Raw genomic sequence first — 18,530 nt, forward strand, 5'->3', positions numbered from 1 at the left:
ATCAGTACTACAACCCCTACCTCAAAGTATTAACTGCAGAAAATGGTACCTTTCATGGCTCATTTTCGGTATAACCAGATGTTTCTGCAACACCCCTAGTTTCGCACAAAATTTTAGTACTTTTTTTTACAGGTACCCCATACATGTTCCAAGCACAAGGCTACTTGACATGGTGGTACTACATCAAATAAAATTGCATACATTTTTAGCCCAGATGAAACTAATTTTTTTTACAATCAACACACTCACATTTATAACCAATCACAGGACTTGTGGTGTTAACTTCTCTATCAAAAGTCGGTGCACCTCGAACTTTGACCCAGCCGGAAATTAATTGGTATAGTGCAACCAGGAAGTGCAAGTAACTAAGGGAAATAACTCTATTTTACCTGGAATGTTAAGGTCTCACTACACAGATGTCATCTGACATTGAAATTTGTATTAAATTTCACACCTTCAAATGAAGACTGCCAACAGAACAGGTTCTCTTTTGCACCATTGCGAACATACATTATATAAGCATTTATTTTCACTCCAAAATTGAGAACATTTCGGTCTCATGACCGCATCTGGCTGTAGTACTGGTCGTTCTGGAACCGATTCACACCGGCCGCCTATTTCGCCCATGTCCCCAAAAGTCGATGCACAATACTACAAAATAACATGAGAAAAATCCATCCAGAAGGCGTACTATTAAAAATACAAATTGTTTTAATTCTTTCACTGTGATTTTTATTTTGAGTAGTTTGGTACGCCTATAGTCCGAAAGTTCAATGGTTAAACTACTCAAACAGTTCTCGCTATCGCTGAACACATTTAGTAGCTTCGTACCAACACAACTATTTAATGCCAGTGTCAATTCATATCGGTATAAAATGTAACTTTTTGCTGTTATATACAGTTTTGTGTGTGTGTGTGTGTGTGTGTGTGTGTGTGTGTGTGTATTCGTGTGTATATATACCCTACCACTTAAGTCCACAATTGGTCATGATAGGGGCGTGGGTTGGAGGGTTCGGATCACACACCCACACCCCACAGAGGCTAAAGCAATTTTTACGACTATGATACATGCTTATTCATATAGATGTCCAGGGACAATGTAGACAAAAAGCTTCATATTCAACACCACCATGTCGAGTCCAGACCACGCAACGATCATATTTTTGTTTTAGACTTCAGCAAGTCTTCAGATAACACAGCGTTATGGCGGCTTTTCGTCAAAATAATTTATTGTTATATTGAAATGTTTTGCATTTTGTCCATAAAACATTACAACCAAATAATGTCCTGTACTACTACTAGTAGAATACCGTTGTTTATTGACGACAAAGAATTGGCTGCATGATCTTCTGGTAGTTACTTGACAGAGATTGTTTTGTGGGGTTTGTTGTTTGTTTTGTTTTGTTGTTGTTGTTGTTGTTTTTTTGTTGTTGTTTTTTTGTTTTTGGGTGGGGTTTTTTTTGGGGGGGGTTTACCGAATATATTTAAAATTTGGGAAGACAAACTATTCATGCTATGTCAAAGTTGAAACTACTATATTTTGTTTATTTACACATCTATATGTAATAAATAACTACAAATTAATTGATCTCATGTATAATCGTTCCAGAATTAACCGCAGAATAATATTTTTTTTAAAGTCTTGCACTGGACGACAAGTAACCTGAGTGTCCTCAAGCCCTTACCTGTTGATATGCTGTCATGGCGAACAACATATAAGGGTCATTCTACAGAAAGTGTTACTTTTATGTTCCTGCACAATTTCGTTTTTATTTATATATAGAAAACTAAGTTTGTTGTCTTTAACAATACCTTATTAATAATATCACCCTGTCATAGCATTTTGTTTTTCTCTGGTAATCAGCTTTGATGAGATTTTATTCTGGATTAGTGGAAAATGTCATTGGTGTTACCTGTCCCAAGCATAACACTATACATAACATGTACTGTTAAAATATATAACAGAAGACATACCACTGAATAACTTTAATGTAATACCTACTGATGGCCGATTTACTCACTAAAGAAGGAATTTTGTAAATATTGTCTGTATTCAAAATATGGTGGGCAATATAAGCTTGTCCCTGAAGTTTTAAGTCATTGGTGTTACTGTATATACTTATGAGAAAACAAAAGAAACAGAATGCTCTCTGGATGAAACATTCCACCAGTAGATATCGGCCATCAAACCTATTTGTTAAAAGCAGCAGACGTATGAAGAACTGTGAGTAGTTTTGTGGGAAGTGGGAACTTTATTAACATGCCCATATCCAATTAAGGTTCAGGCACGCCCATCCCGGACTTCGCCAATGACCAATTCCGGGACAGGAAGTAGTAGTTTTGTTTAAATCTAATAAATGTGTTGTCAAAATATAAAAGTAGGTTTATTCACAGTCATTGGTGTTACAATCGTATTTAGGTAATGGTTATTAATTTTAAGAAACGTTTTGTATGTTATTATAGACTGTGACGGAACATGCTCTTAATTTGTTTTCGCCTGTGGCGATATTAATTGTTTTAGAGGGCCGTGTGCAGTTCCAATATGCACTTAAGCCCAGATTGTCAACTTGTTACGTGATACCTTTGCGCGACGGTCGTCGAGCTTCTAATACACACCCAGCGCAAGTGTGGAGGCCATGTGGCCAGTAGTTACGTAATAACTCCGGTAGTGCTGTTTATGACCAGGGGATTGCTCGCGGAATGGCGACATCCAGTCTGGGCGATCTAAGAAAAATATGCCGGCGTGGTGGCTGTGGAAAATTCACATGATACGTGAGGTGCCGCGATGTACCCCCAGGCGATATTCAGATTTATGATAAATAGCTAGGGTTTTAGAGATATCAGGGAGAATCATATTTGAAGGCGTCCAGGAGGAACGTTAGTCCGTTTGGACTTGGTAATTATATATTTTCTGCTCTGTTGTATAACCTTGATGTGATTGATGTGACTTTAAATATTTTAATACTGTATTATACCAATATTATTTAGACGGTGCTGCCGGTCATCTGACGCAGTATACTGTAGGCTCACTGCTCTAAATAATTATTAAGGCTTAGCCAGTCATCCTAGAGGACCTAGGTAAACTGTAAGTTATTGTCTTTATTGTGATAGGTACCAGTATTAAGTCTGTATTACAAGGTTATTGAATGAGTAGTAAGGGTAAATTAAAAATTAACCAGTTAGGAATAGAGTTGTAATTCCTTTATTAATTAAGTTCCCCTGGAAGCGTTTCTCAATTATCACACGTTACTGAACGAGTAGTAAGGGTTAATTAAAAATTAACCAGTTAGGAATAGAGTTGTAATTCCTTTATTAGTTAAGTTCTCCTGGAAGCGTTTCTCAATTATCACACGTGTGGGTGTTGTGTCACAGTGAAGTCATCAGAATATTGTATAAACTAGACACCTAGAGATTAACTAATTAAGTGATCAGTTCTGGGTTGTTACTATTTGTTGTTGTTAATTAACTACTGCGGCAGTACATTTGTCAGCGTAGTATTAATACAGATTCCAAAGTGTATTGTGTTTTTGTTGTGTTTTCTAGTGAACTAAACGTGCTATAATAATATATACTATGTATAAGATCTTATCTCTGATCATACCTAGACGAGCCAGCGGGTATAACTGCCTGTTACAGAGAGATCTAATAGATATACAGTTAGGAGAGATATTTGGACAATCGTGTTTCATTCAGTTACGGGTATTATAGGATCCCCGTGACATAGACATAGTATGTCTGCTGCATGTACTTTTTCAGTTTTCTCAATTCTTTAGAAAGCAAAAATTTATTATTTACTTATTTTGTCATTGGTGTTAGGCCCTACCTGTCATTGGTGTTACCAGGTACTGATTAACACCAATGACCATTAGTAACACCAATGACAATGCGTTTTAATAAGATGCCGTTTTCCACGCTTAGCGTATTTTCGAAAATAATTTGAAAATTAAAGGGACATGTGCAGCATCATAGTTGCATAATGACACTTTGGGTAAAATAAATGTTTTGTTTGAATGTAAAAAGTATATCGTCAACGTCCCTAACTGTGTTATGCTTCCAGCTCTGTTCGATTTGTTTTCTCGAGAACGGTTCGCGCAATTAATATCCTTATTTGTTGTCGTCTGCTTGTCATTCATTTGTGAGGTTTTCTTCTCAGTAGACCTAGTGAATATTTTCATTAACAATAAAGTTCAGACAAGTAGGTATCTAAATACAAAACTTTACAAAGCTCTACTAAAACCATTAATTTTACCAAATTGTTTTTGTTTATTCCTTAAAATTACCTATATCGGGTCCATTTAACTCGTAGAAATTGACTTAAAGTAGAGGAAGATGAATTAACATTTGATGCGTGTCACATGACCTCACACGTGCTAGATCAACAAGGCCAAATCATTTAATTTTTATGATTTGTAAGCCCCCTATTGTAAGAATTTGTTTTAATTATACTCTTCAAAAAAGTAGGGGAACCTGAAATATTAATGTTAATATCAACTATTAGACCGAACATACGTTTTGACCACAGACATCCTAGTAAAGAACGTTCAGGTCTGTTTATCAACACACCGAAACACATTCCACAGTTTGCATATGCATCACGTAGTTGCTCCGTACACGTACGTGGGGTGTCATTCTCGATTTTGACCATTTCCAGGAAGGTCCATTAATCACTGTGGAACATTATTTCTGTTAACCTTTTTCATTCTCTTGATCATACAGTTGTTATTGTTTTGTTTTTAGTATTTTTATTGTTTGAATTTGCGATTTAGTAATAAAAAAAACGTTAACTTTTAAATTTCACTTCTGACCCCTATCGTCCTTCAAGATCTTTGGTGGTCATAAAACCTACTGTAATACTTAACTACCGGTTGTAATGTTTGCCCAATTAATTCACTATTATCATATAACCATTCCCCACAGCTAATCAATCTAATTAAAATTAGCTCCACTATTACATGTGGAGCTAATTTTAATCAGATTGCACTGTTAATATATCTTACAATTTTGGCAATTGTAAATTCTTATTAGAGTTCCCCTACTTTTTTGAAGAGTATATTAGGTCTATATTCAATCTGAAAAAGGTATACTACATTTTTGTACATCGACTGTAGTGAATAGTAGACATACAATTGTAAATATTTTTGAGTATATAAATTATGTTAATTAAGAATCAATTCATTAGAAAATTTATATTTTACAACCTATTCACTTGCATGAATATAATGCCTATCTGTATTAACAGCAAGTGTTAGTGATGGGTGTTAGTAAAAAGCGGACCGGAATGGAACGTTCGACAAACTGAATTTTTTCCTTTAAAAATATATTAAACAAAGTGTTCGTCCACTGTGCATAGTTGAAACACATATATTTTATCATGTAGCTAGTTGCTTTGAAAATTGAAAATGACAAACCGCACATGTGTGGAAAGGTTATTTTTTCAAATGCATGTGTCTGAACGCAATTAAAAACTACCAACCTTTCCTGTTTTATGATAAAGGGAAGTTAAAATCATACCAAAAATGTATTACCAAGTTGTAGTCAAATATCAGAAAATTACATTACTTAAGTTTTCAGTTCCAATAAAGGCTATTTAAATTTTATTTTTAAAAAACATTGAAAATCCTGCATTAAAATTGCCTTTTGGTTAAAAGGAAAAAGGACCAAGCAATAATTTATAAATGTTTTAGCGAGAACCGCCATTATTGTAACTTAGACATACCACCTTTAAGGTCATTGACCCTAGGTTTTGATGATGATAACTAGTTTAACGTGCCCATATACCACTAGGGTTTCGAACACGCCCATCCCCGAATCCGACCTCCGATAAGATCGGTGGCCTGACTCGGGATGGGGGGGGGGGGGGGGTGTTGAAAATGGGCAGAATTTTGAAAATAGCTATTAGTAAAAAAGTTAATAGAATAAATAAAAAAAATAAAAAGGTTACAAGCCAAAAATAAAAAGAATTGACTGCTCGGCCGAATATTTATATAATTTGGAGCATTTTAGAAGGACAGTCCAAAATTAAATAAGAGAAAGAAGAGAGGATCGGACTATTTAATAATATTTTTAAAAAAGAAAGAAGTAATTTCGACATAAAATTTTGTACGCAGATCTAAAAGTTTAAAGTCCGATCGATATGCCCATGCGAGTGGCCTCGTTAAGGCCGTTTGGGTGCACAGCTTAAAGGGACGAGATGGGTTGCATCCCGTCAAGAAAACCCCTAGATTGACAGTCGATAGACGTTGAAGGTGTAGTGCTGTGCTAAAATACAGATCTTGAGAAGCCGGATCCGTCTGAACGAGAGAGAGTATCAGACTAGGGTATAGTCCAGTCGTCATGGTTTGGTATAGTGGTGCGGACGGGCCCCGACTCCGGAGGATACCAGATCGTATCACTATAAAGCAAGGTAAAGTCTAGAAAAATAGTAGTAGGGGCCGACCCCGCTTCCTATGTCTTCTTAGAGTGGGGCGGTCAATTTTCCAGTGCTGCTAGGACAGGCTCGGACATGTACAATCTAATTAAAATTAGCTCCACTATTACATGAGCTCCATCTGGCTGGTGTTAGATCCACATGTAATAGTGGAGCTAATTTTAATTAGATTGGGACATGTAGAGACTAAACGCGAACAACCGTGGCGTTCTGCAGAATGGCCGTCATACAAGTCACGAAAAAAAAACCAGTCGACAGTCAGACGGAGAAATGACGTGGAGACAAGGAATCTCGCTAAAAAAGAATCCAACCTGGTGGTGCAGACTGTCGAAACGAGTAGCGTTCAATCAGTTCCAACGGCCGCATACATCCCAGTAGAAAACTTCGTTTCGCTGACAAAAACAACGAAATGAAGGACCCCCAAGTCGAGCACACGAAAGCACGTGCAGTGTGCACAAGCGAAACAAACACGTTTTACCGCGTGGAGCTCCAGACTGGGAATGCTAGGTTTTGAGGTACTTCTTTTGTGTTTCGCATGAAAGAAATATTGAGCTTCTACAGATACCAGGCCGGTCAGAATACTGCTACTTTACCACCTCCCCTCCACTCATGTAGTCTACGGCCCTGGAGACATAGATTGAAAACCGATTAGAGTATACATATATGTAATCTTACACATTGTAATCCGTGCTGATAACTTAATAAGCTTTTGATAGATCTTTGGAGTGATAGATTAAATCACTGACCTCGTCTGCGGTCTGGTCACATGATAACAAATGTACTCTATTGTTTCAGTGCATTTTGATGTTTTTCTCCTTCATTAATGGTTCACGATGATGCTCTTTTGGCTTATTCTGCTTGCGGGTTTTTCGCTGACAGCGTCTTTAGACAATGGTTTGGCATTAACCCCGCCAATGGGATGGCTAACATGGGAGCGATTCGGGTGCAACACTGACTGTGAACACGATCCAAAAAACTGCATTGGGTTAGTACTTAAATGTTTAAAATTATTTAGTCTCAATGAGCTTGTTAGCTTTACAGGTGGCGGTGCTGTAGTGTTTAAACCGTAGCCTAACTAGCACCCGGGTACCAGCTCCCACCCAGAGTGTAAGTCTACGCACACCTACTTCTCTCTCGCTTACATTTTAACCACTATCCACTGGGCAGACAATCCAAATAGTCGAGACGTGTGCACGGGATAGCGTGCTTGAACCTTAACTGGAAAAACATTCAAATCAGTCCGTGGATTTGATGCTGACTGACAAATTAGTAGCAATATCTGACTACTAATTTGCAATTGGAATTGCATTTATAAATTTAGTTAAAACGATTAAATATCACAACATCGTTGGCTGCCTTAGCTGAAAAAACCCCAACAAAAAACAACAAAAAAGGGGAAGGACGTATGACCTAGTGGTGAAGCGCTCGCTTGATGCGCGTTCGGTCTAGGATCGATCCCCGTCGGTGGCCCCATTGGTCTATTTCTCGTTATAACCAATGCACCACGACCAGCATATCAAAGGCCGTAGTATGTGCTATCCTGTTTATGGGATAGTACATATAAAAAATCCCTTGTTACAAATGACAAAATGTAGTAGGTTTTCTCTCTGAGATTGTATGTCAAAATTACCAAATGTTTGAGATCCAATAGCCGAAGATTAATTAATGTGCTCTAGTGGTGTCGTTAAACAAAACAAACTTTTATATTTAGATCGCGTGGCTAGTTGAATATGCTATGAGAAATATATGAAAGTACTTTTAAAAGTAGCTCTAAAATAAGTATTTCCAAGAAACATTATAAGATCTACATTTATAAATGTATAAATAAAAATTACGTATGACTGCAAACGTTTTAACAGGTAAGTGATTTTTTTTATCATTATTATTTGCAGAGAAAACTTAATAAAAGCAATGGCTCATGAAATGGTGGACGGAGGCTATTTGGAAGCAGGTTATCAATATGTGTGTATAGACGACTGCTGGCCTTCGAAAGAACGGGACAGCGAAGGTCGACTGGTACCAGACCCTAAACGGTTCCCAAACGGAATGAAGGCTCTCGCGAACTATGTATGACATATTACTTGATTTATTTGTATACTTGGGATTATATCATACAATTTGTCCTTTTAAATCTATTGTTTAAAAGCAATTTATGTTGTCCAGAGCCGGTTTAAGGATCCGCGGGGCCTGTAGTACAAATAACAGAAATCCCCCTTCCCAGGATATATATTTTGCAACCCCTCGGGGAGAGGAAACAAATTACTTGGGGAAAATAAATGTACACATCACCGCGGGCCCCCCTAAAGCGCGGGTGACGTAATACGTGCTACATGTGCTACTAGGATAAACCGGTTCTGATCTTGTCTCCATTTCCACCAATTTTGGACTTGAGTTTTGCAAAAGTGATATCTTATAATCATTTCGCCAATGTTGGTGTTTTTAAAAAGACTCTTCAATATACCATTGTTCTCTTTAGGTACATGCCTTGGGATTAAAATTCGGAATATACGAAGATTTTGGGACGAAGACATGCGGTGGTTACCCAGGCAGCGAGTTCTACCTACAAACGGACGCCAACACCTTTGCAGAGTGGGGCGTTGACTTACTCAAGTTTGACGGATGCCACTCGAATCCGAAAGACATGGATGCTGGTAATTATCAATAAAAACCATTAATTGTAACTGTATAATGTATATTTGTTTCCAAAACAAGACACCATAAATATATAAGCCCGGGGGACTTATACGTATAATGAAGGAAGAAATAGTTTATTTAACGGCGCACTCAACACATTTTATTTACGGTTATATGACGTCGGACATATGGTTAAGAACCATATAGATACTGAGGGAGGAAACGCGCTGTCGCCACTTCATGGGCTTCTCTTTTCGATTAACAGCAAGGGATTTTTTTATATGCACCATCCCATATACAGAATAGCACATACCACGGCCTTTGATGTACCAGTCGTGGTACACTGGCTGGAACGAGAACTAGCCCAATAGGCCCACTGACGGGGATCCCGCACATCAAGCGAACGCTTTACCACTGGGCTACGTCCCGCCCACTATACGTGTATAATGCCAAATTTAAGATACCTAGTTTGAAAGAATATGTCTTACATTCGCATGATTGTAATTTATTCATATACAGTGAAACCCCTCAAGAAACAAGAATTATCTCAAAACCGGTCATTTTTACGAATCTTTTAACACAAACGTGTACCTCTCAAAAGCGGAAACCTCTCTAAAATGAACACCGGACGAATAATTCAGTCCCAAACTCTTTATTTAGTGATGAGCGGGACGTAGCCCAGTGGTAAAACGTTCGCTTGATGCGCGGTCGGTCTAGGATCGATCCCCATCGGTGGACCCATTGGGCTATTTCTCGCTTCAGCCAGTGCACCACGACTGGTATATCAATGGCCGTGGTATGTGTTATTCTGTCTGTGGGATGGTGCATATAAAAGATCCCTTGCTGCTAATCGAAAAGAACCCGCCTGCTACCGATTCGATTGGGCTGCTGGTGCTCCCTTGCACCTGCCAGTGCAGGCGGTCCCTCCTCTCCCCTCTCCCCTCCCCCACCTTGTTCTGAATGTGCATGTAAAACCCTATGACATGACATAATCGAAAAGAGTAGCCCATGAAGTGGCGACAGCGGGTTTCCTCCCTCAATATCTGTGTGGTCCTGAACCATATGTCCGACGCCATATAACCGTAAATAAAATGTGTTGAGTGCGTCGTTAAATTAAACATTTCATTCCTTCCTTTACTTAGTGTAAATTGTGCCTCTGAAAACCAGATGTTCAGACTGTTATCAATCATTATGGCGCAATTAATTGTTGCATCTATTGTCACTTATTCGTCTTCGGCCGGATTACCTGACCGCGAACATAGCACATGCCAAGGATAGCCATTATACATGTGTAATCCCCGTTACATGACTGGGTACGGTTGGCAAATAACAAGCAATTGATGATCAAGTGGCAGCTTTGATATTCACAAACATGTTTATTGTTTGCTTCAAGGATCAACAAAACAATAAATTTAATCCACTGTCTTCCACGATTTTGTTCTAGAACCGTTTATTTAGCAAAATAAAGAGTAGGCAAAAGTAGTCTAATGATGGCTTTGCGGTGTCAAAAAGATGTCAGTAGCATTTCATTACCATATATCGATTTTCAACATGTAACGTCCAGCTAAATGTTGCCATATTGAACTAGCACTCGACGATAAACTTACATTCATTAAAAGTATAAAAGCAAAGGTTAAAATATCTTAGTTTCTTTACCGGCATCCCGCCCCGGAGGTGGTCCCTGGCGATGTCAGAGGCTAGATCCGGGGCGGGCGTGCCTGAACCCTCGTGGATAGGGGCACGTTAATAGAGTTGCCCATTGCCCATTTACTGGAACGTTATCTGTTAATACATATATATAAGGCCGAATATGAATATTACACCAGCGGAAACAAACGACAGAGTACAACCAAATGTTTTTTAACAATACAAACCCCTGAAAACCGGACACCTGATAACCGGACAAAAAAACGTGGTCCTTTAGATAACCGGTTTAGAGGGGTTTCACTGTATTTGCTTTTATTGTCCCCTAAAACAAAGAGTAAATTCAAGGTTGGGGGCCCTGAATCATTGCTTTACATTATTAAATACTGTACATTATTTTACGAGTTATACATGCAATTACTCTAACATAATTAAATATATGTACATATTTGTATGATATGAAAAGCGACTTACATAAATACCTACAAAGCAAAAACCAAAAAGAAACCTATAAAATATTTGAAAACAACCATATCATTCTGGGAACCAGAAAGAAGAGAAAGGCTGAAAAAGGAAAGAAATAATGAATGAATGAATGAATGAATGAATGAATGTTTAACGACATCCCAGCACGAAAAATACATCGGCAATTGGGTGTCAAACTATGGTAAATGCAAACCCAATGTGATGATCAACATCAGTATAAAAATTCAACAGTTAAATAAATGAATGAATGAATGAATGAACGCTCAACGACACCCCAGCACGAAAAATACACCGGGCCAACGGGTGCCAAACCATGGCAATGCAAATAAATAAAGTGATGATCAACATCAATACAAAAATTCAAGACTTAAACAAAAACAGTGCAAAGAACTGTGCAAAAACACAAATATCACAGAATTTTACGGATACTGAATTTTACTCAAAACTTCAATTTTGTGCTGTATTGGCCATTCTCAAAGAGAATGTTACACCCCTGCACCACGGTGAGGTTACAGCACACGCAGGGGGAAAGAAATAAAGAAATAAAGAAGAGAAAGGGTAGTTTAATGTTTTCCCACTCAGTGGTTTTAGATTAGTTGGTTTTAATCAGTCTCTATTGTTCAGCAGCTACTGTTATCACATTATAATAGTCGGTGAAGGTAACAGGCGCGGATGTTTAGTTATCTAGGTAGGGGTACAACTATAAAAGGTCACTTACAGGTAGTAACTCAAAATACCTATTTCTTGGTTCTGTAATTATGTCTGGTATGTTTGTTATTGGAGTGTATTGTATGTGTTGTAGGTTATGAAGCTATGTCTTTATACTTGAACAAGACGGGAAGGCCTATTTTGTTTTCCTGTGAATGGCCACTTTACCAGTCTGGGAGCATGACAGTAAGTCTTTGATATAGAAAATAACTATTCGTGATATCTACAACAAGCCCGTAGCCAGGGGGGTTCGTAGGGTTCGAACGAACCCCCCTTTTTCTGAAGTGCCCTTTCAAACTAGGCTAGAGCCCCCCCCCCCCCCCCCCCCCCCCCCGAGTGTCCTGCCACTCTGAAACATGCTGAAACCGACAATGTGCTCGCAAGTGCCCTTTTAATACCAAAAAGAACCCCCCTTCAAAAATCCTGGCTACGGGCTTGGTTACAAGTGTTAATGACAAAATAAAATTGATGTAAAATACACTGTAAACTGTTAAGATTATTTATTTATTTATTTAATTGTTTATTTGTTTGTTTTGTTTGTTTTGTTTTGTTTGGGTTTTTGGGGTTTTTTTTTTTTTATAACAATCGAAAACTAGATTTAAAGTTTACTACAGCATGATTAGAACTAATGCATTGGGAATTGCAGATCGCACTGACTTGTTAAAACGTGACCTAATAATCCAATGAAAAACATCACTTGATTCTAACTTGCTACTGAGAATGGCATTAACTTTTGTTTTCACCTTCAGCCTGACTATGACGCAATTAGGAGAACGTGCAACATGTGGAGAGACTATGGTGACATCAATGACTCGTGGGATAGCGTCCTTAACACTATAGGAATTGTGGCCGCAAACAAATTCAACCAAAGCTCGTACGCAGGCCCTGGTGGATGGAACGATCCGGACATGGTAAGCATCATAAGTGGCGGAATGCAATTTGACTTCCATACATTTATGTTGTTTGGGGGGGGGGGGGGGGGGGGGGGGGGGTCTTCTATTTTTATCAAAACGTGTATGTGCCAGATTACCCAAACAACACATATACATTCATTATGCATAAAGGAGCATCTCTATCACTAAGGGACACATAGCCTACATCTCAAGGATCAAGGTCAAGATATTTTGATAAATATAAAACACACGACACACTAAACTGCCGTGCTTTATGCTTGAATATTCCAGCTGCAGATGATGTTAATAATATGCTTGGGAATAATGAGTCTTTATATTATTACATGTATATATAATTCCAGTTGGTTGTCGGAGATTTTGGCTTGAGTCCTGATCAAGAGAAGACGCAATTTGCAATGTGGGCAATGTTTGCGGCACCTCTTCTGATGTCGAACGATCTGCGAAGCATCAGTTCGGTATCCCGCGAGCTACTTCTGAACACGAGAATCATAGCTGTGAACCAAGACAAGCTAGGTGTCCAAGGAACATTATTGATAGAGGTATCCAAATACTGATTTTCAGTAATAAGGAAAACATCAGGTCTCGGTCAGATTCATCCGGGTTTGTTTTGTTGTTGTTGTTGTTGTTTGCATCCGCATGAGCTACACGTTGTCCGTCAGATTCAATTGTATTGAAATGTAGATGCAAACAGACCTGTTCGACTCCTCCCCACACACATACACACTCGTATGCACATTTACACCAGCTTGCAACTCAGTTGAATTTGGCAGGCGATGCATAACTTACATGCAAATGCGGTTACGGATGCGAAAACCCCCACATTAAAACTGCAATGACGTAGGAAGCGGGTGTGTGTGTGTGTATGTACAAAGGGGCATGTGCCCTCCCCACTTCTTGATCCAGTAGCGATGGCTTATACAATGTATATATATATATATATATATTGTGACGGAACATGCTCTTAATTTTGTTTTCGCCTGTGGCGATATTAATTGTTTTAGAGGGCCGTGTGCAGTTCCAATATGCACTTAAGACCAGGTGGGCACTTTGTTACGTAATACCTCCGAGCGACCGTGGTCGAGCTGTGCCTAATACACACCCAGCCCAGTTGCGGGGGCCATGTGGCCAGTAGTTACGTAATACCTCCGCGAGTGCGGTTTTTACGACCGTGATTTTGGGCGACTAGGCGTCAGCAAGTCTGGCCATCTAAGGAAAATTGTCGTCTTGGTCGCTGTGGAAATATTACTTGTAGGTATTCGGTGCCGCGATGTACCCCCAGGCGATACTGGGATTTTTTATAAATAAATAGCTAGGGTTTTAGAGATATCAGGGAGAAACATATTGGGAGGCTACCAGGGAACGCGTCCGTTTGGACTTGGTAAATATTATTTCTGCTCTGTTGTATAAACTTGATGTGATTGATGTGACTTTAAATATTTTAATACTGTATTATACCAATATTATTTAGATGGTGCTGCGGTAATCTGACGCAGTAAACTGTAGGCTCACTGTTCTAATATATATAAAGCTTAACCAGTCATCCTAGAGGACCTAGGTAAACTGTAGGTTATTGTCTTTATTGTGATAGGTACCAGTATTAATTCTGTATTACAAGGTTACTGAATGAGTAGATAAGGGTTAATTAAAAATTAACCAGTTAGGAATAGAGTTGTAATTCCTCTATTAATTAAGTTCCCCTGGAAGCGTTTCTCAATTATCACAGGTGTGGGTGTTGTGTCACAGTGAAGTGGTCAGAATATTGTATAAACTAGACACCTAGTGATTAACTAATTAAGTGATCAGTTCTGGGTTGTTACTATTTGTTGTTGTTAATTAACTACTGCGGCAGTACATTTATCAGCGTAGATTAATACAGATTCCAAAGTGTATTGTGTTTTTGTTGTGTTTTCTAGTGAACTAAACGTGCTATATTATACATACTTTATATAAGATCGTATCTCTGATCATACCTAGAGACGAGCCACGCGGGTATAACTGCCCGTTACAGAGAGATCTAATAGATATACAGTTAGGAGAGATATTTGGATAATCGTGTTTTATTCGGTTACGGGTATTATAGGATCCCCGTGACACACACACACATATATATATATATATATATATATATATATATATATATATATATATATATATATATATATATATATATGTTAGTCAGACCTCGTTCTAACGACCACGTTCGTCCCAGAGTCACTTTGTCGTTATATCGAAATTGCCGTTATAGTGAATTTGTAAAAATGACACAAAAATAAATACTGATTAATTGTGACAGAAGACTGAATAGCATTTAAATAATTAATGCATTGCAATTATTATTAAAAACAACAAATACACGTACATATAAATATGTGTGGGTTTTTTTTTTAAAAACATTAAATATATTAATCGAAGGAGCATTCACTGTTAATCTAATCATTCCTTAGTTAAGACATCTACGATTGGTACCTACCTCGTTTACGAGATTTGATTGTTCGAAGATAAGCCCTTAATTGAATGAGTAAAGATTTATTTTCAAAAGCAATACGCGTCTACAGATTTAGAGGACATCGGTAACTCGGACAGCATGTGACACTGTCAAACAAACAACAAACAAAACACTTTATTACTCCATTGGTCGGCTCGCGATGAGATCAAAGATGCCAACTGGCTGTGCGTGTGTACTGCCAACGTTGCTACGGCATCTGATTAGCTAATGTCGTTGTAAAGAAATGTTTCCAGACGTCGGATGCACGTTTGTTCCTAATTTGCTAGGTCGGTGTCGGAAGGTCTGAAATGCTGAACGTTTGTTCCCGACATTTTGTGGTCGGATAGTGTAAATGTCGTAGTAACGACGGTCGTTGTAACGAGGTCTGACTGTATATGTGTATATATATATATATATATATATATATATATATATATATATATATATATATATATATATATATATATATATACCTGTGTGCGTGTGCACCCAAACCCACACCCACACCCACTTTTTGGCACCTTCCTACGCCCCTGGACTGATAAATCTGACCGTGATCCAGAATAAAACAAAAATACATGTACGTTCAAAATATTCAGATTTGAAAACTTTGCTTGGGAAACCGCTAAACATTGTACAATTTAATGTTTGTAATCGGTGGATAATTTGTGTCAAATCCTTTGGTATATTATTCATTTTTTGCAAAAATCAAGCGCCAAGCAAATAAAGCTATTCTTATTTTAGTAGTCTTAATCTTATTTAAAATCAATGTTCAAAGTTCAAAGACTGGGCTTTTGGAAAACGTCTATATGATGGCAAAGTAATACCGTATTTCTAAAATGTGGATTTAACGTAACACATTTTTTTTTTCAGCTTTCCAATATCCAGATTTGGAATCGACCTATATTACCAAAGGGTAGTTACGCCATTGTTGTCCTCAACAGAGGTGAAGGTGGTTCAGCAGCGAGAATTTCTGTCAAAGGTCAACAGCTAGGACTGAATGACCCAAAAGGCTACGCTCTTGTGAATGTATTTGACGGATCGTCCATGGGATATCTAACTCCAACCGGCTCTTTAGAACTCTCAATCAATCCAACTGGAGTAGTGATGTTTACTGTCACTTTAAAGCAGGACACAACCTTGCATTTTGTTAGATACAACAAAACATGACATATTTAATTACATATAATGCGTTTACAATTATTTATGTTAATTTTAAAACAATGAAAAAAATGTATAATGAGATTTTAAAACTTCGAAAATAATCAAATCAACAATTAAAGTGCTTGGACGAATTGGCTAAATTGGGTTGTAGCTTATATATTTCTACAGGATGGTGACAATGCAAATGACATACATAAACACAAGTTTATGCACACTGTAATAAAGCAGATTTGGTATTGTTCCATACTAATATATTTTTGTTGTATTTATTGGTGGTGGTGTTTTTGGTGGGGGTGGGGGGGGGTCGAGTTGGTTGGTTGGGGAGTGTTGTTGCTATTGTGTTGTTGTTTTTTGTTGATTTTTTTGTGGGGGGGGGTTTGTGGGGTTTTTTAGGGGTTTTGGGTTTGGGTTTTTATTTGTTGGTTTTGCGGCCCCTTAGCTACTGTCTTGTTTGTCAAAATGTATATGAAGAAGATCGCATGCAGTTATTGGAAACGTAAATCAGGTATATCTTAGATACCATAGTTTATACATAACGGTTCATATATTACTCGTTGAAAGGAAATGGGTATTAATGTTGTTTAACGACAGGTACCTTGGCTATCTGGTGTATATCATATGGTTATTTCGATAATTGGCCGAGGAGCATTAAACCGCTACCTTTTACTGATATATAAAAATGGGGCTATGACATCCACCAAAAGCCAAAAGGTAATTTGTAACAAAACTTTGATAGTTGATGCTGGTGCGTTTTCTTCTTTTATACTTTGCATGTACTTTGAAGAGTGAAAAAGTGGAGACAGACAGACACTGAGACAGACGAGCAATATAGAGATAATCTTTAAAATAAATGAACATCTAAACATTAATACGTCAAGTTCTGCTTCAAGTCTTGGTTACTTGGTGATCGATGCAACATTTTAGCAGGGATTTGGCTGAGTTGCATGGAGTCCACATAACACTCTTATCTCCTGTGATCTATGATAATAAAATTTACGTCCAACATAAAATACGAACGGATCACGGGACGGGAATTTTGTGGCTTCTACTACAGTTTTTCCATCAAACACAATAATTTTCCATGATATTGCCAGATTTAGGCATTAAATCCGTGGAAGAGATTAAGGATTCATGTGCATCCAAATATATTATTTTTACATACTCATTTTGTGTCTTCAGTCTTTACAATACATGAAGCTGGAGCACATATTGGTTGGAATGGTGATACGAAAGTTGTTGTTTTTTTGCCTATTATCAATAAGATGTTATAATGTTGGCTTTAAGGGCAATGAAAAGGTTAATTATATTGCTACGTCTGCTTTAAATTTGCCCCATGCCAGTGTTGGTGTCCCCTAAGTGGTTTTAAACATATCAATCGATATGTTTTCGACTTTATTGGAACGGTACAGTCGCGAACATGCTTCTTTCTGTCAAGACAGACCTGGAAGTGGAAGTCCTTTTGGCATATTAATTTATTTTAAGAAAGGACCCTCCTCCTCAATAACCGGCCTCGGTGGTGTAGTGGTTAGATACTGAGTTCGCCTATCGGTACCGGCTCCCACCCAAAGCGAGTTTAACGATTCCGTGGGTAGGTGTAAGGCCAGATGTAAGGTAGGTGTAAGTCCACTACACCGACTTGTCTCTCGTAAACACCTTTTACAGCCCAGATAGCTGAGGTGTATTCCCAGGATAGCGTGTTTGAACCTTGATTGGATATAAGCAAGAAAATAAGTATAAATGAATGAATGAATGAAATTTTCTCTTTTTTTTTTATTTCTATGCAAAATTTTAAAATAGACTTACCTTGATATTTGTACTGCAGTGTATTTCTCACGGCTCTTTACGCTGTATTTTTACAACAAAAAAAAGCAAAAAAATCTAGTAAATCATATTCACACTTACCTTCGACACCCATTAGCCGATGTGTATTTTGTGCTGGGGTGTCGTTAAACATGCATTATATTAATATTAAAATATTAATGCATTAATATTTTTATATTTGTTAAACTTTATGTTCATTCTTATATTAGGCCTATGTTGTAAAATTTTGTCCAAACAGTTCAAATCC

General features: G+C 37.8%; 1 protein-coding gene across 1 annotated transcript; it reads left to right on the plus strand.

The window, feature by feature from the left end:
* Nucleotides 1–358: 358 nt before the first annotated feature.
* Nucleotides 359–16,708, plus strand: LOC121376150 (alpha-N-acetylgalactosaminidase-like). The gene is made up of 8 exons (XM_041503955.1): nucleotides 359–482; nucleotides 7,223–7,412; nucleotides 8,320–8,494; nucleotides 8,904–9,078; nucleotides 11,994–12,085; nucleotides 12,649–12,810; nucleotides 13,155–13,352; nucleotides 16,172–16,708. Exons 2-8 carry the CDS (start codon nucleotides 7,261–7,263, stop codon nucleotides 16,466–16,468), a joined length of 1,251 nt encoding a protein of 416 aa, XP_041359889.1. The 5' UTR covers nucleotides 359–482; nucleotides 7,223–7,260; the 3' UTR covers nucleotides 16,469–16,708.
* Nucleotides 16,709–18,530: the final 1,822 nt, after the last annotated feature.

This window comes from Gigantopelta aegis, chromosome 6, assembly GCF_016097555.1.
Source record: "Gigantopelta aegis isolate Gae_Host chromosome 6, Gae_host_genome, whole genome shotgun sequence".
NCBI lineage: Eukaryota > Metazoa > Mollusca > Gastropoda > Neomphalida > Peltospiridae > Gigantopelta > Gigantopelta aegis.

Bases quoted from the DNA above. Each gene is read 5' to 3' on its own strand.
- LOC121376150 (XM_041503955.1), top strand. From the start codon at position 7,261: ATGATGCTCTTTTGGCTTATTCTGCTTGCGGGTTTTTCGCTGACAGCG. The intron at 7,413-8,319 runs GTTAGTACTTAA...TATTATTTGCAG, and splicing joins GATCCAAAAAACTGCATTGG to AGAAAACTTAATAAAAGCAA. The intron at 8,495-8,903 runs GTATGACATATT...TGTTCTCTTTAG, and splicing joins TGAAGGCTCTCGCGAACTAT to GTACATGCCTTGGGATTAAA.